This window comes from Oreochromis niloticus, linkage group LG17 (assembly GCF_001858045.2).
Source record: "Oreochromis niloticus isolate F11D_XX linkage group LG17, O_niloticus_UMD_NMBU, whole genome shotgun sequence".
In the NCBI taxonomy this organism is placed as follows: Eukaryota; Metazoa; Chordata; class Actinopteri; order Cichliformes; family Cichlidae; genus Oreochromis; species Oreochromis niloticus.
In genome coordinates this window covers 10,010,639-10,036,977 of record NC_031981.2, presented here as the reverse complement: position 1 = coordinate 10,036,977, position 26,339 = coordinate 10,010,639, and the positions used below count along the sequence as shown (strand labels likewise).

At 39.8% G+C, this 26,339-nt stretch overlaps 1 protein-coding gene across 3 annotated transcripts in view; it reads right to left on the bottom strand.

Moving 5' to 3' along the window:
• LOC100691087 (putative homeodomain transcription factor 2) overlaps positions 1-26,339 on the bottom strand; it is a 57,862-nt gene that overhangs the window by 20,488 nt on the left and 11,035 nt on the right. For 2 of the 3 annotated variants that reach the window (XM_005451687.4, XM_005451689.4), the window contains exons 3-7: positions 17,326-17,406; positions 4,660-4,716; positions 4,366-4,377; positions 935-1,004; positions 238-396 (exon numbers count right to left, since the gene is read on the bottom strand). In XM_005451687.4, coding sequence (XP_005451744.1) covers positions 238-396; positions 935-1,004; positions 4,366-4,377; positions 4,660-4,716; positions 17,326-17,370 — 343 coding nt within the window. In that variant the 5' untranslated portion in view covers positions 17,371-17,406. The remainder of the gene's footprint in view (positions 1-237; positions 397-934; positions 1,005-4,365; positions 4,378-4,659; positions 4,717-17,325; positions 17,407-26,339) is intronic. The other variant, XM_005451688.4, reaches the window with a different exon arrangement.

Sequence of the window (26,339 nt, the reverse complement as noted above, 5' to 3'; positions counted from 1 at the left end):
AAGAAAAAGCAAAAGGTCACTCACTCAACAAATATTTCGTGAGCAGATTTTAATCAGGATTTATTTATTTATTTGTACACCCACAACAGATGCTGAGAGTGTTCACCCTGACATCTTACTAAACAAACAACTCATCCCACAGTTTACTTGGGAGTTGCATCTCCACTCCACTGAGAGCAACAAGATTGTGGGTTGTGAGAAAAGAAAAGAAAAAAAGAAACGCACTCTCATACCAACCTTGCAGCAGATAGAGTGCCAGCAGTAAGAGGAAAATAGCCCTGGAGGTGACCTGGATCCACCATCTGTAAAAAAACGGGAAGAAGACGACTCGAACGATGCCCTTCCGGGTCAGTGACGTCCATGGACTCTCAGGTTTGGCCTTGGCAAACGCAGATCCTGAGGATAAAAAAAACAGACACACACACACACACACACACACACACACACACACACACACACACACACACACACACTTTAAGTTTAATGAGAGCTAATTAAAGCAAATGACTCTGCTGTGAGCAGAAAAGCACATCAGTTAATACATCCAGGAGTCACATTAGAGCTCAGCTAATCTTTTAATCTTCGCTTCTTCCTTTTTAGGCTCCCTCTCCCTCCTCATCTGTCTTTTTTATCTCACTAGATCCCCCCCGCCTCACCCGTTTATCTTCTCACTGCCTGGGTTTCTGTCTTGATTATGTCCCTAACCAAGGGGGATTAAACTGACTCTTCTGATGAATAATTGAAAATGTGATGAATATGAGACGGATGGATCGAGGCAGAAAGAAAGAGCGGGGATTAACAGCAACGGGAGGTTGGCACGGCCATGCAGCCCATCTCATGTTCACATGTGTGTCTTTTATGCCCATGTGGAAATGTTGCAGTGGGTCTATCGGTTTTTCCTTAAGCAGAAAGCCCACATTTTTTACCCCCTCACCTCTAACCAAGTCCACATCGATGAGATCTGGTTTAACGTGTCCCGTCTTCTTTGGCTTGTTCCTCAAGCCCTGCAGGGGGAGACAGAGACACAGAGTGAGCACCACACAAAGACTCAAAGAGACATCATTAATATGCAAATACTCACACAGGGAAACACGCTGCTCGTGCACTTTATGCCTTCATAAACACACGTGTGGTCAGTGTTTGACGAGGCACACCGTGCACTCACACAGCTACGGCTTCTACTCTAAGAGTTTACGCATCTACACACATCAAGCAGATTTACATTTATATGAATCAGTTCATTCTGGGAAAACTGCGTCTACACTTTAATGTTTATTTTGATTCTTGTGCTGTGGTGAAGCATTTTTTGATGAACATACCCTCTTAGACAAACTGTGTAATAGCTCTTACTCATTTTGACTGCTGTAGTTAAATACGGTGCTTTGTTCAGTTTATGACCCTGGGAATAACGCTCCCCTGTGGCATGCCAACTTCCTGTGCCAGCCTGTCACGTCCTCCTATGATGCATACACTCCATTTTTGTGTGTGTGTGTCTGTGTTTGTGTGTTATCTGTTAGCTCAGATAACAAACTGTACCGAAACATTATGAGCGACTATAAATTATAAAATTCACATGAATCTCTTGTATGACCTTTCTGTCACGGAGGCAGCAAATTAACACAGCTCAAAGCTCCGTGTGTGTGTGTGTGTGTGTGTGTGCGCGTGTGTGTGCGCGTGTGTGAGAAAGAAAGAGATTAAGTACAATGCCTGAATTAGTGTGTAAGCAGCCTGACAATAGTTTGGATTAAATTATTATGTTCTATAAACACAGCCGAGGTCACAGTGCTGTGTATACATGTGTGCACCTCTGTGTTTTTTGTTGGCTCACCGTTGGGCTCCTTATGGCTTTACTTCAGCAGTTCTGACTAATTTCATGGAAAGCCACTCATCTCACAGGACCAATTAATCCATTTCTTTCATGGTCTTTAGGAAAGTTGAGGCTTGTATTTTTTTTGCAAACTTTTATGAAATATCCTCAGGTGGCACGGAGGCTCCGATTTCCTAGGAAGAACCAGCCTGTTCAGAGGAAAGGTGTCTGGCAACATGTTTGGAGACAGGCTCTTCATCTCTTTAATACTCTTGCACATTTCCACTTAACTGTAGTGAGTCTCTAGATTACTGTATCATTTTCCATCTGTCCTGGCAAGCACTCGTCTGTTTGGTTTTTCAGGGCTAGATTGTGCACATCGCAAAATCTCTGGAAACATTTTAGGAAGACGGCCACAGAAGCTCCGATTACTCTACATCATAATTACTGCTGAAACATTAAACCTATTTTTAGTCAGTCACCAGATTCCTGCATCTTTTTCCACTTTTGTGGAGTCTCAGTTTTCTGGCAGTTTCTTTCCAAACGTAGCCATGATCCAGACATGCTGCTAGAAAAAGCCCATAAGTTTAAAAATAAGGGAGGTCTGGTGTTCATTGGTCTTTATATAACCATGTTCATGCAGTTCGGAAATCACAGGTCATCACTTTGCCTTCATATTGAATATATTCCTCGTCTATACTTGCAGCTGGATCCAAGTTTGGGCTTTCTGAGAGTACAATTTTTAGTCTTGTATCACCTGAAACCTGGTTTTCTAGCAACACTAGTACTGTCCTTAAGTCTTAAGTAAGTCCATTCAAATTCTGCACATTTCAATGTGAGACATATCCAAGAGTACTGTGAAATACCACATAAAGCGGTGCACCTGAATCTGCTCAGCTCATGCTAATATTTACATAGCAGCCAATCAAGTTCTGTTATCAGTGAATGGTCTGATATGGAGCCTCGGTGAAGGCTCTTATCTTTAAATAGCACAATTTACAAGCTAATATAGTGTGTGTGCGCGCGCACGCGTGTAAGAGAGTAAAGTAGATGCAGATAGTCTGGCTGTGTCTGAGCGGCTAAAAGAAGTTGATCAATCATTTGCTCTTGGCAGCAGATTTACTGCAGCAGTAAAGTCCTTCACGAGCATCTCGCCTGGCCTCAACTCACTTTTTTCCATGCTGTGAAAAGCCTTTCATCTTCACGAGCTAAACGTTGCTTCTGTGACTGACTGTGAAATATATACAAAACATGAAAGTTTATTTAAATCTAACATTTAAAAACACTCTGCATTCACTATTCACCACTTGTCTCACCGCTTTTCATCTGGTTTTTTTGTTGCTTGGCTGATGCTTGGCTGTATTTCAAGTCGTTTTTAGCCCTCAAATAGTATACTGCAGTTTCCTGACTGCACCACCAGGGGGCAGCTTGGGTTCTTCTCCAGACATTTCTACTGTTAACCAAACCTAGCGTGAGTTTGTTAAGTTTAATAACCAACCCCAACTGAGAAGTAAAGTCTGTCTAATCCTGTTTGTTTTTTTTTTAATAAGAGTTAAAAAAACAAACTATTTCAGCTCCTGTATCTGATGTTTTATTGTGTATGAACAGATGGTGCTCATGAGCGACAACGGCATTTATTTGTTTGTGTTGTAACAAAAAGGCTTAACACCAATTAAATAAAAGGGCATTGGTCTTTAAATCGTTAAGTAATCCAAAAATACACTTTCTTTCCAGTTTGTAAATAAACTGCAGTTATGATCCGGGTTGTGATAAGAATAAAAGAGCAGTTCTCTTCTCTAGTGAGATAAGCTCTCGTCTTCTGCTAAAAATAGAATGAAGAGACCCGTCATAGTTTCTCTAGATTTATGATGCCGATTGGATGAGTTTATATGAGCCAATAAATGGTATAATTAACACTTTACAGGAGGTAAAGCATCTTGTGTCAGTACCACACTAAGATGCACTCTGTACTTCCTGCTGCAGCTGCAGACTCTGGGAAACCATTGCTTAACAGACATAAACCAAGGTCAGTGGTGTGTGCGTGTGTGTGTGTGTGTGTCTGGACTGAGCTGATTAAAGAGACTGTTTCTCTAAGAAGTACTATATGAGGGATGGAGGGTGATAGAAGCACAGATCTGTCAGATAGCAAAAATCTCATCTTAGGCCGATTCAATGCATATAAAATTTTAATAACTCCTTCAATAAAAAATAAAACTACAGGAACTTTTCAGATTTAAAAAAGGTCAAGAGTTCAGAGGTTGAACTTCCTACGCTGGTATAGTAATTTCTGCACTAAGATGTCATCATTTGGTTGTTACGGTAACTGAGGTCACATGTGCACATTTCTACTGTGAACTAGATGTTGGGGATGCACGTTGTTAGGTCTGTGATGAGAGAAACACACAGCACTGACTGGTCACAGGAATGCAGCTGTGACCCTGAAAAACTACATGATAAGAAACCAATAACCAATAAGAGTCTACTTTGTCTACAGCGTACGATGAGCAGACATGCACTGCGGGACAACAGGAGGAACATCCTCCCTGCTGTGTACTCACCAGAGAAATAAACTGAAGAGAGGAAGAGAAAAAGATGACAGGAGAAGGAGGATGGAGGTGAAGTGAGGACAAATGGGCAGATGACACACAGCCAGGAGGGCAGAAAGGAAAGAGTTAAAAGAAAACATAGGAAAAGAAGTGACGGCAGAATAAAAACTGAATAAAAAGGAAGCGATAACGCAAAAGGAACCACAAGACATGAAGGATGAACAGAAGGAGAAACAAACAGGAAAATGAAAATGGCAAAAAAGCAAAAAAACCAAAACAAAACATGGAAGTGTGAAGGATACAGACCTTTATTTCTCTCTGCTCCACTGATTTCTCCCATATCTGTTGGTCATAAGCGCCAATCTGGAAAAATAAAAAAAATAAAAAACAAGGTATTAATTACGAAATCTGGTGAAGAAACCAGCAGTAAACAAATACCTAGTACAAGCTTTAATCTTACAAGATGCTCTGCACACTTTACAGAAAAAAGTAGTAATGATTGAAAACCACAACAGGTTTCTTTTACACACAACAAAGTTTCTGTTCTGATAAAGACTGCAGAGCAAATAAAGGTTAGTGGTCAGACCATCTTCCTCTGAACAATCAAACTTGTGAATAAAGCTTGATCTACTTTCATTCTCTGCATGAAATCCGCCCTTCATCTGCTAGCTGCATCATCCCCGTTACCTAAAGCCTGATTATATCCCATAACAACAGGAGTCTGCAGAGACACACGATTATGGTTGGAGCTTTGTTTTGTTTTGTGTGGGAGTTCAAGATTTCAGGCTCTTGCTTCACAACTGGAACTGTCACGGTCTCATAAAACTAGCTGGAATTTATTGAAAATACAACAGATATGGATGGATCTGAAAGCGAGCCATTAAAACACACAGTAAATCAGCCCCATAAGGAGAAATCCAGTCCAGGAAGACGGGATTGTAAAGATGTCTGAACCTGGTGAATCGATGTTTTCTCCTCTAATTCTTTAAGAACTCGCGATTTAACCCTTTTTCCACCTTCACACACACAATTTAGGAAAATTCTAAATGATTTTGGTTTTCAGCTGGTTGTATTCTAGTTATACTCCGATATAAAAGCAAGGTTGCCGAGCGCCTATGTCATTTGGTGGTTAAATATCCATCTTTCACAAATAGTAACTATGTCACTCAGTTGTTAATGTGAATTTCTGTTTAATATGGATTTCTGGGCGTGTAGAGAAGAATAGACTTGCCATTTATAGCAGTTTATCACAGTTAATATCTGCAGTATAACAAACGTTTCCTTGGTATCTGAATGCACTGAAGTCACGTTCAAGACACCAACTGACTGAGTGGTCACAGAACTAGTCTCCATCTTTATAGCAACCACTTCAGTTTTCTTGGTATTGCTGTAGCATAGAGTCCCAAACACAGGAGCAGTTCAGCCATTATATTGGAGGATGAATTGTTGCGCTCTGAGCCATCTACTTTAATAAAGTGCTGCTGTGTCCCGACTCTCAGTCTTCAGACTTTTTGGATGTTTTAATGACAGAACTACAGCAGGTTAACAGGGATGTAAACACTTCACGCACTGAAATGTACAGATCACATAAAACCAGCAACAAGAACACATTACACCTACAGTACGTCCTGCATGTTCTTTTCCTTGATTACCTCTTAACTGGAGTACAGCTAACAAAAAACCCCGATAGGATAATATGCACCAGCAGCTAGTATTTACCAATATCACACACAGGAGGAAGGGCAGGCCGAAATGAAGGGTGCACCACTTGTTACTGTCACAGGGATCAGAGGGATCAATAGACCTGCAGAGTGTTGGTGCGTGTCGAGGACTAATCGTGTTTATCAGGGTGTGCGTGAGGCCAGAGGAGTGGATAAGCCATTATATGCTATTATGTGCCAAGCAATGTGGTCTATGTGAGCCAAGCACAACAGACACCAGACAGAAAATATATCAGACAATGACAGAGTGCTGTTACTGTAAGAACAAGATATATTTGTATCTGATCTGGGAACACAGATCAAAACAAACGCACTCCAAGGTCAGACTGCACCAATTTCACACTGACAGGGTTGCTGGTTTCTTCGTCACCTGCTTTTAGAGTTCACAATTAGGAGATACAAGTCTACCAGAGTTGCACTATTAAGCTGTTCTTTAAAAAAAAAAAAAAACCTCTCCTGCTAGAGCTGTCAGCAGATCAGGTTTTTCTTGCGAGCTGTGCCTCCATGGCATCGAGTCTGGGTCACCCTATGAGCACGCCAGTGGAAACTATGCATCTTTAATGCAGTTTCATTAAATATGGATGGAAAGAGAGAACGAGAGGTCAAAGACAACGAAGGAAGAGCACCAAGAGAGACTAAAACAGAGAGGAATCAATTTTAGGAACTCAAGAAGAGAGAAAGTGTGTGCCATGTAGTTACAAAAAAAAAAAAACAAACCCTGTCTTTACTAGTAATATCACTTTACAAGTCCTCCAAAGTTATTTTTATTAAAAAAAAACAACAACAATCACATTAGTAAAATGATTTATTCTTTTATGTGGTGCACACAGCACCTCACTCTCGTGACATCTCCATGTCAACTATCACATATACCAGTAAAAGATGTGGGTCAGGCAAGGTGTCACATAACGGCCTTCCCACATAACAGGCACACTTTGACACCAGCTTCAGCATGTGCCTGTTGTGACACTGCCCTCCCGCAGGTCACACTATGGTACAACTATTGAGTACACATCAATACCAAATTCTAATCAATTTGTTTTGCCTGGAGGTAGCTGGGTACTGTGAGGTTAATCATGCGGGTTTCGTAGACAGTTTTCAAATTATATTGTCTGGAACTAGCAGTCAGATTGTGATGCACTTGTTTCCTCTTTATGGAAAAGCGACATTTGATAATATTCTCTCTGTGTTTTACAGTGATACCAATCTTTAGAACCAGGGTGCTGCTTTGGCCTCTGATCGCATCTACTCCAGAGGTTCCAGATGTGTTTAATGCTATCAATCAAGAAGTCTGCTCTTTTGATTATTTCATTACAAAATTTGTCAGTAAAAGGTCATTTATTCGCTTTTCCAACCTTTGCTAATGAATTAGCTTATAAAATGAATAAACCCTAAATACGAATGACAAATGTTTATTGTTAATAAAGCAGCAAGCTAGGTCAGACAATGCAGTTTCTGGAAAGGCCTAATTGAAGAGCAGTGGTTGTGAGTGTATTTTGAACAAAGTTTGCTGTTAATTTCTGATGTTTTCTTCGCCTTTACAGCATCAACAGAGAGCTCATAACAGTTAGAAACAGCTGAGTGTGGGGGGAGGATGACAGTACACGACCGTACAGTGTTTTTATTTACCGGGGTAGCTCGGAATGGGAACTAAAAAAAAAGTTTGGAAAAGCATGCTTAAGCTGGAATGAAAGGAATTGTCTGCCTAGGTTCCAAGTCTTAAAGTTAAGATAAACCATCTCCAAAATATCAGTTTATTGATATTTATAATGACCTGGCCTTCTGTCATTGTGCTAAAAGTAGACCATAGCAAAGCAAGTTCAGTATTTCTAGTTTTATGAGCTGAAGATACTGAACTTGAGCTGACAAGACACCAGGACTAACTGTAAACAGATACATTTTACAATTCAAAATCAAGCAAGTTTAATGCATTACAAATATGCAAGGAGAATAATAATAAAAAAAACTTGAGAAATCTTTGGCTACACAGCTATAATTACATATCAACATAGAAGTATGCAGATATGAGAAGGCAAAAGTGAAGTCTTTAATTGTGTGTTTTAAAGGGTTTGGGTGCACGTGAGCAAAACACAAAAGAATGACTTTATTTGCTGGATTACAAACAATTCAGCTTTTTATAATTAAACTGCATCCATGAACAATAACTGGCAGGCAAAAGGAAATCTTGACCTTGGCATTTTCTCGTTAAGCTGAAAGTCCAGGAAAACTGGCAGCTACCCACCGAGGCCAAATCAGTAAACATGGTGACAAATTAACAGACTGTACAGTGAGTGTGCAAAATCTACCTGCTGCTGAAGATCATGCAATTAAAGCACCTCCAACAGCACTAAATTATAAACAGAGATAAAGGCAGACTTAACGCCACTTACATTTTTTCCTTCCCTGTCTCATTATAAATCTAACTAACTATAGGAAGGGGAAAAAAAGACCATTTTTCAACGGTTGCAACTTGAGACCTCTGTCTAATTTTAAACTCCTATTTAAACATTTATGACTTGGCAGAGTCTTTGTCCGAGGCGACGTACAAATAAGGAAAGAATCCACGCTGGAGTGGACTGAGATGCCTTTTAAGCAGGTGGATAAACACTCATCTCAGTGTTCAGCTTCATAAGCATATAACGAAGAACTTATACTTGAAGCTAGAATTGAGGATTACCTTTTACCGCTGCTTTAAAACATTATAGATGCTTCTCAAAATAAATCCTTCTTGTGTTATATAGTAAAAGGGTTGTGACTTATCGACTAGGGACAGATGAGGATCTCGAGGCTCCACCAGTGAGGTAAAACCAGCTGAGTTCTGGACGTGTGACTGACTGCATGACATTTAGACTGACAGCTAATTTTCCACTCCACTCGGCCCATTAAAAAACACACACACACACACACACACACACACACACACGCGAGAGGATGTTTGGAGCACATGTGGAGGACAGTCAGAGGACAAACATGACCAGACTACTAAGTAGGAAGATAAAAGTGGATGAGGGATAGATAAGGGTGAAAGTTGGTATGGAAAGTGGAGGCACACGCACGCTCTCATCTGTTGTTACATCAGAGTCGCGAGGTAACTGTGATTTGACAGAGAGGCATTTACAGCACTGTAAATCCTCTTATCACCACACTCACACACCCTTACATCACCATCTATTTACCTCATCAACCACTCTTGATCAACCAGCTGGTTTTGACCATTTTGGAAAAAACTGCTTTAATAAATCTCAAATACTTAAATGCTCAGTTTTAATATAAGGATTTGGGCCAGGGAAGAAAAAAAACAAAACAAAACAAAGTTCAGCAATTTGACAAGCAAATCAAGAGCTTAGAGCGAAGAGGCCGAGTGTGCCGCTGCAGCAATGCTGGAGTCGTCATGACAACAGAGAGGGACGATGCAGCGAGGGGAGTCGGAGGAGGAGGACGAGAGTGGAGTTACATAACTGCCTCTGCAATTGAGGGGGTATCAGAGACAAAGACAGATGCTGACTTTCAGAGGAATGTTGTTGGCGTGAAGTTTAACATATTAACAGAAATGTCAGCCATGAATGATTTACACTCTTCAGTGCGGGATGTCGTCATTCATCTGTTATCTGTTTGGGGTTTAGGCGGCTTCAAAATAAAGAGTGCTCAAATGTCAATCCTGCTCTCAGACTTCACTGGATTGACTTTAAATCTGCTGTAATCAATATTTCTGCATTAACCATGCCTTCGAGGACTATCTGACGTGAATCATCCCCTCATACCTATGAATCCTATAAAGGCCTTAATTACTGACGTTGTTCAACCGTAAACTTCAACTCTAGCGTCCAGAAACGCCAACATTTCCCTTGGGAATTAGTGTACACCAAAAACAGAACAACAAAAGAGCAAACACGACTCCACATAAATGGTAATGTTGCTCTGTGTGTTGTGGGTTGCATGTGTAAACTGTTAACAAGTTTGTCATATAAACTTTATAAGGGGACAACTGTCAGTGGACATTATGTAACAACCCTGAACAGTGCAGCTTCAAACGACATGGGCTGCTGAGGTTTAAGAGGGTTGGGTGAGTCCGCTACTAATGACAGGGCCGGGAGTTCAATTCCCACCCTTTTGCCTTTGGCAAGTTACTCAACTGCAGGTTTTGCAGAAGCCAGGTGAACAGTACTGTGCAAAAGACTTGAGCCTGCCGTGTTTTCTTCATATTTTACAAGGAAAATGCAAAATAGGTGCAGTCATTTATTGAATATGGCAATACAAAAACAGAGTTTGCACTATTCTAACGAGTTTAAAATTCAAGTGGTTTTCACAGAGTCAGCAAAAGGGCATTCAAAGCTCTCCCTTTTTTTGGTTCTCCATCAATCTGATCAAACACTGCTTCAATAATGTTAAAGTCTGGGCTCTGGGGAGGCCAATCCATGATATGGTATGGTATGCTTTTACTGTACTGGCACTGTGCTTGGGATCAAACACAGGTGAATCAAAATCTGACAGTACTTCTCTCTGTTCATACTTCCAGCATATTTGAAGATTTTCAACACCAATGGTTTAATAAAAAAAAAAAGAGCTCAAAACCATGACTAAGCCTTCACCGCCACCGTTTACAGATAGCTTTATACACACACACACACACACACACACACACACACACACACACTTTAACCTCTCTGTATATACTGACGATCACATCAATGAAAAATCTCACATTTGGATTCATCACACCACCAGACCTGTGGCCACTGAATTTCAGTCCAGTTGTGTAATTAGGCATCCCTCAGCTTTTTCTCCCCATTTCCTTTTCCCAAGAATGGCCTCTTGACAGCGAACTTTCCACTCAGACGATTTCTGATGAGGCTTCCGTCAGCAGTAGATGGATGACCTGAAGGCCTAGATGCATCTTTCAGTTCCTGTGCCAGGTTTCTACTGATTTTTTTTTCCCCCCAGTTTCTTAAGGATATGACTTTCAGATACTGTTTATCTGCTGCAGACTCTCCCCCCCCCCCTTCTTTCTTTTAGGCCCCCCACTACTTCTTTTATGCTCCACTTGTTCCAGTTTTCTCAAACTTTAAAGACATGCTTAAACACCATGCTGAGATATGCCAAGTTTTCAGCCAATTGCTCTTTGGAAATCACCTTGTTGATAAAGTAAACAAACACTTTTATGCCTATCAAACTGTGTTATACTGTTTTTTCCCCCCCATAGAGTCAGCAAAAGAACCAGGCTATCACAAAAACACATATGCAACATAGTACCTAATGATACAATGTAAAACGGGTTCTTTGCTAATGTGCCTGTTATGTGTAAACAACACTGGGTCATCCTTTGAGAGTTGGGTCTATTTTTATGCTTGAATGATTCATAGGTCAGTGTTAAGAGGCTCAAAATCATTCCTCTGAACGTTTGTCAAAAAGTCACCATCCTGCAAGACCATAAAAATCTTCTATGAATAACCTTCTATTATTAAGGATCCGATTGCCTGAGCTGTTGAGGAAAAAATGTTGTTTTGTTTTTTTTAAAATCAAGATTTGCACCAAGATTAGACAAAACAAGCAACAATGAGGACGTCACCTTTCCGGCAGTAGCTTCACAGACTAAACTATTAACACTGCAAAAAATAAAATAAAAAAAATATTTAAAAAAAATAAATATAATTGGCAAAGATTTATTGATTCTCTGGATCAGAAAGCGAATCCCACACTAATTTTGCCCACCAGAGAGATAAAAGACAAGTTTAAGATATGCAGCAGGCAAATTTATAGCAGGATTTTAACAATGTGTGAAGCCACTGACAGTGTAGTTTGTCACCCGCTGCTAAATGAAGCAAGATGTTCGTGTCAACTTTTCATCCAGTTTTTCCACGTTCCTTCCAGTTTGAAAACATCTCTTCACTCTGAGCCAGACTTTGGTGGTTAATCAGCGTGTGAGAGCTAACCACACCCAGCGTCCCACAAAGAGGGGAGGGACTTTTCCCATCAGTGTGTCTCTAGGGCATCACTACTGTTTAAATATAGGAGCACATTCAGCCCAGGTTCAAACACACACAAAAGATTGCAGCTACCGCTAATTATTATAATTATATTATAATAATAAGTAATTATTATAATAATAAGTCTTCAAATTGTTCTGTGTGACCAACAGTTTAAAAACCCTGAAATATTTAAGCTACAGTGATTAAAAAAACAAAAACAAAAACATGAAGCATCCACCTTCTAATAACCTCCAATAATCTCTTATTAAATAAGCGACTTTGTACAAGAAGAAGAAATCTGTAAAGGGGCAAAAACAAAAGAAAGAAACTAAAGAAAAGAATCAGCAAAAATAAAAACATTTAAAAAGACGTTTTTTGTTTTGTCCACATTAACCCCCGAGATCTGCGACTACAGCGACTCAGACTACAACAACAGCTCTCCCTGTAGTCTGTGTGTAAGGTTTATTTTCTGCTCAGACAGGTGTGTACGTGCATGCGTGTGTCAGATAGGAAAACTTTAATTTGGCTGCCAGAAACACATGAAGGACATTTCAAAAGAGAACAATATGCTTTTCTTTTTTGCTTTGGAGCAATTGAAGGAAAAGAAATGAAGATTCTGAGTCATTACTTAGGAAGGTGATTTTCCAATCCAACATAACAAATGCCGTTATTTATTTAGCAAAAACTAAGCCAAGATGCAGAAGCACTATGTGGAAAAACTAAGTACAATCTATGATGCAACAACCTGTACAATCACCTTCAGCAGTGATAACTTTAAGTCAATCTTTTCTGTATGACTTTTGATGAATTTTGGCCCGCTCTTCTTCACAGTCCGAACTTTAACTGAGTCATTGCATCACCTTGCTTCTTTTCTTTTTCAGCCGTTATTGTAGATTTGTGCTTGGGATCATCGTCCTGTTGCAGGACCCAGTTGTGACCCAAGCTTTCGCTGTTAGACAGATGGCCCCACATTTGAATACTTTGGTATACAGATGAGTTCATGGTCGACTCAAAGACTGCAAGGTGCCGAGGTCCTGTGGCTGCAAAACAACCCCAAATCATCACCCCCACACCACCGTGCTTCACAGCTGGTATGAGGTGTTTGTGCTGAAATGCTGGGTTTGGTTTTCCCCAAACATAGTGCTGAACATTATGGGCTCATCTGTTCAAAGGACATTGTTTCAGAAGTCTCATGACTTGTTCAGATGAAACTTTGCAAACCTAAGCTGTGCTATCATGTTCTTTTTAGAGAGGACAAGCTTTTTTGCTGTAGCAGCCATTCCAAACTCAGTGACTTGTTCTTTTTTAAAATATCGTACTGTCATGAACTTTAACATTTAACCTCCTAACCGAGGCCTGCAGAGTCCAAGATGTAGCTCTAGGGTTTTAAACATTGCACAGTGTGACCTCAGGGTGAATCTGCTGGAACAAGCTGGAGTCTCGGATGTTTTCCACTTGTTAATAATCTTTCCCAATACACAGCGATGGGCTTGGAATTGTTTTGGAAATGGCCTTATAACCACAGCAACAATCACTTTTGAGATCATTGCTGATGTCCTCCTTTGTGTTATGTTAACAGACAGCAGACCAACAATTAAAACTACTTCTGCTTTTACAGATTTGCTGATGATCACTTAATCAGGTATATCTGACTTAGCATAATAATAGCTACTTACCCTCTCAATTCCTATGCAAACAGTGAGGGTGAACTTAGTTTTTCACACACTTTCTGCATTTTGGCTCAATACACCATGCCATTATTTACCAAGTCATGCCTCGTTTCAGAACCCAGTAAAAGGTCAGATGATGTTTTAAGATGTAAACTTCTAAGAAGTTGCATCAAGAAACTACAACAGGGAAGCAACAAGATAATCCAGAAAAATTCTCATCTCATAAATATAGACCTGTGACTGCTAAGTGTGGTCACAGTGAATCTTCACACGAGACTTTCTGATCTTGAGAAGTCAACAACAAACACCCTCGCACCAAAAATACACACTGCGTCACATCTCAAAATACACACACACAAGCTACAATTAAATTTATTACAGTTAAACATTTTCCGCTCAAGTATAAACCAACATGCATGGGACATTTAAAATATTCAAGACATTTAAAGCTGAATAATTTCTACATGGAACCGCTTTCTATCTGGTAACGACAAACAAACTATCAGAGAGAAAAAGTAAGTATGGCTGGCGCTGTGGCCGATATAGCCTACTCCAGTGCGTGCGGCTTCACTGTAATATGGGCTTGGCATGGCACGGCAGTGAGGAAAAGAACAGACTCGACACAAACAAGGCACTGAGTCTATTTACAGCTGGTCTCCCAGCACAGCAGTCAGAAATACACTGCGACTCTGACATAAGACTGCCTGAAGGGTTTAGAGGCCGAAGAGCCTGAGATATCAAACACACCTTAACAGACCGGTTTGACAATCTCGAACTTTCTCTGCGATATAAAATGTCACTTCATGTGAATACACTGAATAAGCTTTGTGAGACTCAACTGTGACTGGACTCTGTCTTTTATTGCATTGTCAACCATTTAATGCAGTTTTACACATTTAAAAGTAGGCAAAAATATAGCACAAAAAACTAAACCAAATAAACCAAAACGCACATGGCAAGCATAAATTTGCACTTTTATATCATCTTGGCTGAACTTAATCAGATTTATGGAGCTCACAGCATTAAAAAAAGGAAACATTTAAAGAATTTAACACCAGTGTGTCCTTGGATAAATTCACCTTGCAGGCTGACTACTATAAATATCTCTCAGCGATTTCTTTAGAAGAAAGTAGCTCTATTGAAAACAGTCCAAATCTAAATCTGTGACTTGTTTGTTTTAACTAGAAGTTTTAACTATACTGTGACGGATCAGAAATGTCAAACATCTATAATGAAATTGCAGAATCTGCAGTGCTAAAAGCCATCAGAGGCAAGTGAACAAATATATTTTTTGATCCTCTGTGTCAAACAAGGGAAGATTTGATTGGCAAGATTTCAGGTTACATAATTCTGCTGATATCAAACCCTTTCCTGACAAACTAGACATTATTATAAGGTGCAGTGTACCCTTCTATGCCTCTCAAGGCTCATCTATCTGGTGTGCTGTTGTCCAATTTTACAGAACACTTAAGAGATTTAATGCAGATGAATGAAATTGTCTCTTGTGAGACACTGAAATCCTGGTCACGGCTTGCAGAAAAGTTATAAACCTAATCTCTTGTCCGTTTTCTCACTCAGTTGAGAAAATAAACAATCACTTAACTTGTTTAAATGAGACACACTAGATAAAGAAGTCCCCTGAGGACAGGTGTGAGGGCACTTCTAAAAAAAGGTTTAGTCATTCGTGACTCAGCGGCTGTCGTCACTGGTGTGCCTTTGCCCAGACAAGCTTCGCTAGACACACAAAACACAGCACATATGATGAGCAAATACCCAAGAAAGGCATTGAGCTTAATGTTTTTTTTAAAGAAAACATTCTGCGTTTAACTCAGATTAATGAGCTAATGCCAAGACAACCCTTTGAAAACAACCCAAGTAGGGTTTGTGCAATCTTTACCGCTTCCTACATTTAAGAAACAATATGAAGAAATTAACTTAAAAAAAATAAAACAATTTTTTCAATCAAAAGTTGCATTTGTAAATGTATATATTTACATATACAAGTGTTTTCAATGTAGCTCTTTAATTAAAGCTACTTCTGATGATTCATATTCTGTGAGCTCTCATTCCAGCTTCTAGATATCTACATCTGCCAGGTATGAGCAGAAAGAAGAGAAAAAGGGATGAAAGAAAAAGCAGAGAGGTTGGAAAGGCAAAAGAAAAAAAGGCCAGCAGTGAGGGCAGAGAAAAGAGAAACAGGCAAGCAGGTTTGTGAGAGCAGATGAGTGTGTAAGCTGAGAGCTGCAGGGGGACCAGCACTGGAGTCCAACAGAGGATCTGATATCTGAGACTATGGAACAACAGGACACACAACACCAGCCGGGCTGAAGACGGTGCTGAACGGCTTGACCCCGATGTCGCTGCTGACAGCAGCAAGGAAGTCATTATCAAAATGGTTTACTGAAGGAGTCTGCTCGCTTCAGTGTCAGAAATGTTGTAAAACTATCTTTATTTCTTTTTTAAAAAGAGAAATTAAATGATTTAGCGACTCCTCCCACAGTGTGCTACAGATCAAGAACAATGTATGATCGCCTCTTGAGTATATACATATACTGCAGTCTGTATGTATGCTAGGAAAGTCAGAAATCACTGCAGCAAAAGGAGCAAATATGTCTTAATTAACAGTGTGTTATTGGGTCAGAGTCGGGCTTAAGGTGATGACGCAAATATAGGCAAAACTGGCCAGCGTTATCAGATCTCTGTGCATTTCTTCATAAAAGATAATCAGTTTGCCCTTCTGCTAAATTTAGAAAATGATTGACAAGATGCGTCGTTATCAATAAAAGCAAGTAAAGAAATCAAAAGAAGGAAACTAGAGAAGTTTTTTTAGTGTTATTAACAGTTACATTACTAATTCTAAACTACAAAATTTAGAATAGATGCCAAGTGATGAGAGTAGAATTAAAGTAAATCATGTGCAGTGAATGAAACTGCATTTCCCAAGTGCAGTAAAAGCAGACTGCTTTTCATTATCGAGCATGTAAGAGCTTGCAAAAAAGAAAAAAAGATGAAGCCATGTATAGGAGATTATTCAAAGAATAGAATAAAGCAAAGACTTTATAAAGAGTCTTACAGAAAAGGAGGTCCACCTGACAGCTCATAATATTGAGCATTATAATCACAGGTGATAAACATTGCTTAGGGTTTAAAGACCATAGCTGAGGCACACAAGTATAAAATATCAATACAATTTGATATGCACAGACGACGCCTTAATCAGACACTTCTACAATGCAAAGGGGAACGCATGATTGATGTCTATAAAAATGCAAATTGCAACATAGTCCAAATCATTACAATAGTAGTAATCACATTAGGCAAAAATTAGTCTTCTTTTTATATTCCAAGATGATAGGAATATAAAAAAAAGTGTCATTTAGAGAAATAAAAGGAAAAAATTAAATGTAATGTGCATATAAAAATAGACGTTATAAAAAGCAGACTTGTAAACCTAGTATTAGTAAGAGTGCATAAAAAGGTTAATGGTCAAATCTCATATCATATTAAACACATGTTTTTCATTTTAATACTATAGTTACACACTTAAATACAAAAGCACAGCAATAGTGTGAAACCAAACACACATGATAAAGGCAGATTTTAAAAGCGTCTTACCTTTTTCTGGTACCACACCACAGCATCTTTTACTTTGGAAGCCATTTACATTTCCCTCCTCACCGCCTAGGGCATCTTAGACTGAAAACACACAGCGAGAGAGAGAAGAGAGCGCAGCGTGAGTGACGGAGTACTGGGGAGAGGGAGAGGGGAGGACTGAGGTCTAAACCTGGTAGGCAGGTGTGTAATGACAAATAAAAGAGGGAGGGGACTAAACACACCCCTCCCACAATCAATTTTTAAAGTGAATCTCACTGTCATGTCTAATAAAACCAGGTCACTCTTAAAAAGCAGTGTTTTAATCTCAGTGAGGCTTTTAAGAGGATAAATAAACGATGTATACTGATGTGATGGATTCTCCTTGTACACAAATCTGAACCTGTACAAATGTGTCCAAACATAAGACATGTACGCACTGAACCACGCACACCTTAGTAATAAGCCTAGTCACTTTTTTTTCCCTTTTTAAATGTTGTTTCCCTTGACACCCATCTTACAACACAAACAAACACTCTGTTTAGAGCTGGTTATTCCTTTTGAATCACACCTGAAAACACACACACACACACACACACACACACACACACACACACACACACACACACACACACACGTTCAGCTATCTTAGTGAGGACCCTCATTGACATAATGGTTTCCCTAGCCCCTTACCCTAACCATTAAAAATGAATGCCTAACCCTAACCCTTACCCTAAACCTAACCATAACCTAATTGTAACCCTGACACTAAAACCCCATTTTGAGCCTCAAAAATGCCTTTAAATGCCTTCAAAAATGTCAGGACCGGGTTGTGTGTCCTCACAAGTGACTGCTGTGTCTAGCTATCTATCCTCACAAAGATAGCTAGACAGGAACACACACACACACACACACACACACACACACACACACACACACACACACACACACACTAAAATCAGACTTCTGTGGAAGCAGTTTGGTTATGGCCGTCTGATTTCTTGCAGTAGTTTGGGTGAGTATGAATGGAAAAATAAGCTCAAACACCCATTACACACACCCATATGCACAGGCATGCAATCCAATAGACACTTATGTCACCTTAACGCAATGCACGCACACATGAATACACACTGATGGTTACAAAATGTCAACATGTTATTAAGTTGGATTTATGAACGTTTGTCATTAATGTGCGTGTGAGTATTTGGACAAAGACACATCTTTGGTATGGTTAACTTTGCTGAACACAGCACCACACTGAATTTGAAATGAATTTAAAGTCTTACTGGATACAGTGTGATGATTATTCTCTGTCCCCAGTAGAGCCAAAGCAAGATGATAAAGCTTTACCCTTATGCGTCAGGGTGTTCCCTTCAGTTTCTCCTTCACTTGTCATGTCCAGTTTATTTAAAAAAAACAAAAAACAGATGGGAAACAGTGCTCACATTGAGGCTTTAACACAAGACTTCACAAACCAATGGGTTACTATGTTCATCCTTTAACTACATCCATCCATCTTCTACTATCTCTCTGGTATGGATCACAGGGGCAAGCATCTCAGCAGAGATGCCCAGACTGCCCTCTCCCTGGCTACCTCCTTCTGCTCTTCCATGTGGAAACCCTGTTCTAGGTCTTCACTGGGGCCAAAACACTTAGGAGGCGCCCGGGAGGGATCCTAGTCAGACGCCTGTATCATCACAACTGGTTCTCATTTTTGATACAGAGTGGCAGTTCTACTTTGAGCTCCTCACCTCATCTCTAAGGGACGCCCCATACGCGCTTCAGATGACTCTCATTTCCACCACTTTTATCTATGATGTCATTTTCTCGGACTCTACCCAAAGCTCATGGGCGGAGACCGAAATACAAACTATGGAACTGGACCTTTTTCCTGCACAGCTCACCACTTTCAGAGGCACAAAGGAAACCTGACATGTTGCATGATGTGTTGTTACCTTTCTGACCCCATTGCACCCGCAATCTTAAATGAGCCGATGCAAAATGTGAAAGAAATCGCAAATCAGAAATCAGAGACAGAACTGACAGCTCTGTTTTCAATAACACAATCCAAGAAGCAACAAACTTTATTCTTTTGGAAGCAATGGAGAATTTTGAGGGGTTGCAGACAATTTATCCAGATAGCAAATTATGGATGTGTGATTTAAGTCCTCTTTTCTAGGCCCCAGCCATTTTTTTTTTGTATAAATAAATAGACTTAAAAAGTCTAAAGCTGAGTGTTTTGATGTCTTTTTTTTTTTCCATTAAGGTCCAAAGAAATTATATTATTATAGCCTGACGTTACTGTTTTTGTGATTTGATGCTTTATAAATAAAATTGCATCGAACTGCTCCAATCAAGACCCTCTACCTCAGCAACAAACCATTAATTTTACAACTTTGAGCTGATTATCAGTATTTAAGTCACTGATGGGAAGAGCATGCAGCCATGACCGTTTCCTGGCTGTACTTTGACTGTGCACTACGTCAATATTACAGTAAGCCATAACTGAAACAGGCTCCACAGATGGGTGGAGGTGATGAGAATATGCTAGCTGTGGTTAAAGCAAAGTACTGGATCTGCTTCATTAAGCGTGAGCTTCAGTGTCACTTGACACTTGGTATAACAAAAAGATGTAATTGCACATGTCGTTGCATGCTGCACAAGATTACAGACACATTTTCATTAAAAGTTATTCCATTTTAAAATCAGCTTACTGTGGGTTTCTGACTTCTGTCAATAAGCTTTGTTAATCAAATTTTCATGAAGATTTTATTAATACGACAAGTGTAAGTGCTTTAATAATAAGTAAATAACTCATGGAGATGGAAGGGGAAGACAAGGACAAAATGTGGTTAATGCAAAGCTGTCAAGCGGAAAACATGGAGGCATGCGGTTAGCCGCTCTCCTCCTCTCTTTCGTGCCCTCTCTCTTTCAGCCTCTTTTCCTTCCTCCTCTATCTTAAGTCTCCTTGTATCCCTTTTCTACTTCTCTGTTACATAAGCGTAGCGTTGTCCTGCTGTGTGAGTGGGAGGGACAGAGGGCATCGGCTGCAGGCCAGGCTGACTCACAGGGTAGCAGTCGCTCTCAGCTTTTCTTAAGTCATGGATTATATCATATAATTCAATCAAACATCGCTACAGACATATGCTTTTCAGCTTTTTGACAAAGCTAACTAAGGGCTGCCACTTCTCCTGTTATTCTAGCACAAGCTTTTCTCACTCGTCTCAAGCTTTGCACATGAGGTGGAACGTTTAATTTTAACGCAGCCAAGTGAAGACATCTTGCTTTGCATGTGAGGGGTTGTCTGTGCTGCCAGCCTCCGTCAGTAATCAATCCCTGACATTTTCCAGTGAATGTTTTGGTCGTCGTTTGCAGTGTGGTTACTTATGTTCTGCGCATGTTCCGATGCGCGACCGCTTTTTAGGGATTTAATGACAATTATAATACATGGAACTAATGATTAAATTTTGTGAGACATGCATGTTAGAGACCATAGTACATAGTGTTCGATAGCACCATAGCTTATCTGTCATCTGTGAAACCACAACACAAATGCATGATAAAAGGTGCCACTTCAAAGAGGAGAGTATTAGCTTGACTGTGTGCGTCAAAGTCTATGCCGTCCAAGCAGCCATTGCTGGGTGAACCCACACTCGAGTGTGTGAAAATGTGAGTGTACAAAGTTCAAAAGCAAGAAGGTGAGAAAATGTTATACTTGAGCCAACTGTGAAAGGCTTCAAGCTCATACACAAATACTGCAAAACCACCAGCTGACTAATACTCAAAGCTGAACAGAAACAAGTTCCTGCACCACAACTGCTGCATGCACACTGCTCATACTGTTGGAAAGATATGTGCATACGTACGTGTGTGTGTGTGTGCGCGTGTGGCAGCGGAGGGCTGAAGACATTTTTAGACACAGGAAGAAAGGTTTTGTGGGGTTTTTGCAATGTCTATACTTACAATCTTGACTCCTCCCTCTTACTGCTGCAGCAAACTGCATTTTATATAGATTGCATTTAATAAATAAATGAATGCATGCTTTACCTTTAACTTAAGCAGCAACAAAGCATGCCCTATGCTCATTTGCCTGTTTTATTCCCTGTGGTTACACATGTACTGTGGATTATGGTGCCAGTAAGGACCTTTAGATTAAAACTTAAATTAAAAGCAGAGAGATTGCAATAGAAGTGGTAAAAGGACAAACGAAGCTAAGAATTTAAACAAAAAAAAAAAAGAGTAAGCTTAAATTCACACGTGCACATTTTAATGCGAGTGTGAGGATTAAACAGAGCTAAAAAGCATCATGTCCAGCTTGGGAAAACTGCAGATCATTTTTGTATCAGTGAAATGACATTCAAAGGTTTTGCTAATAATAAATTAGTTAATCAGAAGCAGAGATTTCCATTAGCAGTATTATAACTCGATCAACAGCTGCATCAATATTTGCATCAAAATCACAACGTAAAATGAGATCTACAATAATAATACTGTATGTTGTTGGAATGTCTGCCTGTTGATTCTTTGGAACACCAAAGGTCTTCACACTTTAAATATTCTAGTTACACCAACATAAAAACAGACAAAACAGGAAATCCTTGCAGAAGCAGCAAATGTTTTTCAGTTTCTGCATGATAGGTGACTCAAACTATCGTCACAACTTTGAGTGAAGAACAAACAGGCTATACAGTTAAAAAAAAAAAAAAACAAAAAAAAAAAACCCTCAATAAGTTTGGGTTTCTGAAATCGAGCATGTCAGCTGTATATTCTGCTTTAATTTTATCAGGAATACACTCAATTAAACTTTGCTCATACCAGGTTGACCCACTTCTGCCTTTAAAACTGGCTTTATGCTTTGTGGCAGAGATTCAACAAGGTGTTGGAAACAGTCCTTGGACATTTGGTCCATATTAACATGACAGCATCACACAGGTGCTTGTTTGGCTACACATTCATGATATGAAACTCCCGTACTCACTACTTGGAAAATAGCGAGCAAACTTCTTGCCAACTTCTAAGTCCGTTACCCCTCGGAAATCCTAATTTTCTTGGATGCAATGATGTTATACTTGGAAACACCTGGGAGTGCAGCCACACTGATCATTGGACATGACAGAATTTGGGCTGATTATAGTGCTCAGTGATGCCACAGTGTTTCCAAGAAGAGTTTGGACCTGGAAATGGCCATGAGGTCAGACTTAGGTGGATCCTGCTGGAAGCAGCCATCAGAAGACGGGTACACTATAGCCATAAAGGGATGGACATGGTCAGCAATAATTACACCACCACCACCGGCAGCCTAAACTGTCGATACAAGGAATGCCCATTGTTGATACAGAACAATGGGCATTCCTTGTATCGACTGAAGGTTATTCGACTGATTTTTGCAGCACTACTTTTAAATGCACACGCAAACTACTAAGTAAAAAACTATTTTTGCACCCTAAAACTTCTGCAATTTGATGTTACATAATAAACGAATTTCTGAGATCGCATCACTCAAGTATGCTATTAAAAAACGCCTTGTTGCTGTGGTCTGGGTCAACAAGAACCACTAACAATTTCTGTGATGAGAAACTGTCAAAATGCACAAACATAAAATGACGGTGGTAAGCATGAGCAGAGAGACAAAAACAGACTCTAACCTAACGGGCAGACACTCCCGTCATTACTGGAGCTGGGCACAAACAGCGGTGTGACGGCTTTAACGCCACAAATCCTCCCCATGTTGAGGCAGCGATAAGAAAAGCAGGCACATGAGGCCAGCACCAATCCACAAACAGCATCAGACAAAAAAAAAAAAAAAAAAAAAAACACACCAGCAGAGGGGCATATTATTGCCTAACACAGCTTCATACAGAGGATTATGTGTGAGCTGCATGGTTGTTATTCTGGCTGGAAAACACAGCAAGAAGAAACAGTTCTTCCCTAACACGCTTTTTTCCAAACTACACATTAGCAGCGTTCCCAAAATACACTGTGGTTTCCTGAAGGGTATTTAGGGAACAGAGCCCAGACAACAGAAACACACACAATCATTATACATATATGGTCACAAGAGGCTGCATTTGTAGATGCTCAAAAAAACAAAAAACACCAAAGACACAGGGCTTCCTTGGGTTGGGTAAATGTCTTAGATATTTCAGGGTTTTAATATTTCCTGATTGGAAATTTTAACAGCAAATACACACAGTGTATGCAGCAGTGACTCTTGCGAAATCTGTCTGGGCACCATTCTGTCTGAACTGACCCATTTAGAAAAAGAAAGAGGGAGAGTGCAGTCAAGTTAGAAAGAGTGCATTATGTAGGCCATGGTTTATAGGAGGCTCTTGTGCTGAGGACACGGCTGTGTGTGTGTGTTTGTGCATCTCTTTGTGAGCAGGAAATGGTTGAATGCAGTTTGATGTATGTTAAAGCGGAGCATCAGTGCCAGAGTGTGCATCTGTGTGCGTTTGTTTGTGGTAATATAACTGACCAACGAGGAAGTGACACCAGCTACCGTAATTTCACAGCGAGGTTAGGACCTCAAATGTTTTTCAATAATGTTAAAACAGATTAAGTTTCTTCATTATCAAAACCAGTGACTGTGTGTCTGTATATTTGTGTGTGATTTGGATTATGTTTGCCCTGCAAAGTTTCTAGTTTTAATATTAACAACAGACAGGGATAGATAGCTAAATCATGAAGTTGATTTGTGGTCAGTAAGTCTCCATCCACACATCTGCCCCTTATCTGGGGCTGGGTCACGAAGGCAGCCATTTAAGCAAAGCCTAATCTTTGCTCTCTGCCGCCACATCCAGTCCAGTGTGTTCTGACCTCCTCCTGTTTGATCCCAGGAGGCATCATAGTCAGATCCCCAACTCACCTCTTTTTGAAGCAGAGGACTAGCAGCTCTACCTAGAATCCCTCCCAAATGACCAAACTCTTCACCCCCCCCATCTCTGAGGGAGAGCTCAGACACCCTTCAGAGGAACGTCATTTCCACTATTTGTATCCATGATCTCATTTTCTGTCACTACCCAGAACTTGTGTGAGGATGGGAATACAGATCTACTGGTAAATCAACAGCTTTGCTTTTACACTCAATTAAAACAATCAAAGATTAATGCATGCTGGCCAAATAAAAGATATGCAGACTTAAAAACGGGATGCAACCTACTAGTAAGCACGAACATACTAGGCAACTATGTATAACTGCAGTTATCTGCTGATTATGACTATGATAATCATGATATGATTATGACTCCACCTGCTACTAGCCCTACTACACGGCAGCACCCCACTCTCTTTCTGTGATGGAAACTTGTAAACACGCAAGGTAAAAAAAAGTAAGACAAGACTCTTTGATGTAGAAGTGAGCAGGTGTATGTGTTCAGTGAACACTGGTATAAAACCACACAAGCAAATGTGTAACCAAGTTGTGCACACAGCTGAGGACACTGGCCTGACCGGAAGGAAGGCTGCGGGTGATAGCGCTTCTAATGTTAGCCACACTGGGCAAAGTATGACATCATTTGTACGTATCATCACAGTGCAAAGGGAGGCATTTTTCACAGACATTTAAAACATCATTTGGTTATTAAATAATGGTAATCTTAAATATACAAGCAGTATTTGTATGGCAAATGTTTAACCCTGACCATTGGTTGTTTAAATACTCATAAAACATTCAAAACCAATGTTAACTAGTCGCCACTTGCAACAGAGAGCAGTGTCTCCAGTAAAGTGCCTGTCGAAATGTGAAACAAAGTCACAATTTCTACTTCTAAGACCATGAAGTCAGAATGAAAGTTGACCTTTGAGACAAAATGTTATGCATTCATCCAGTTAGCCATGTGTGTTAAATTCCGTCCTAGCTGCTAATAGGTTGCTAAATTATGGCCGAACATGTGTTTTATGGTGCAGACCTTTTATTACCAACTTGTAATCATGACATGGAAATGTCATGACGCAAACCTAGATAATCTAATCAGTTCATTCTTGAGTCCAAGTTATATCTGTGAAATACTTAAAGAAACTTCCTCGAGTTTTATATAATTAGTTTTTTGGTATTTTCCAAGAAAACACCGAGCTCCACAAGTTCTGAGTGAGGGTGTGGTGACTGCAAGTGGATGCTGTGTATGTGAAGCAGATTTTTTTTTTTTTTTTTTTTTTTAAAATAATAGTTCTCATAACATTTTACATAATTGGTTACACAACCTGCCAGCCTCTGACTTTTTAATCTGGCACCTCACAGTTACTCGCATTTGCTCTGCAAGACACAGAGACAAACACACACAGAAAATGTCACATTATTGGAAGTAACTTACAGTTTTCAAATTAAAAACAAAACACTATTCATCACATATTTCTCAGTAAATAATTTAGCTAGGAATTTAGGTTCTTTCAATGCGACCCATTCACCTCATTTGTTGGGCAGCTCAGTGGAGCTGATGCTCACTGGCTATAATGTAAGTTGCGGGCTTTGGTTTGTGTAGGTAACCCTTTAATGTCTAATGTATCAGTCCGACAGATGTAAGTAAACGTAGTGTGAGAGAGTCCACATAAAAAGCAGGTTGTGAAAGGATCAAACACGAAACCTTCGCCTACAAGAGTGTGGTTTGTGTCTCATGTAAGTAAATGTGGTCCAGCAACTCTGTTACTGTCTACCACTGCCTATTACAGTAAATCGGCACTATTTAAGTCTGCTATTTTTAGACCTACTACACTATTTTCACATTTAAAACACTGGTTAGGCTGAGGCAAAAAAACCCAAAACAATAAACAAGGCCCAGTCTGCCTGAATTTTAGAGCATATCCTTTTAGTTTTAAAGGCATATATGATAAGCTTATGCCAAAAGAAGCAGTGACACTACAAGACTGAAAATAGAGGACTATTAATGCGTTTGAACTTTGAGCTCACAGCTTTATTTGAAACAGGATGCAACAGTGCAGCAAGTGCCTGGCAGCAATGACGCACACATACACTTTTCTTATTCACAGTATTTGAAAGTGTTTAAACCAATGAAAGACACTTTTCAACACTGGTGGGAAAA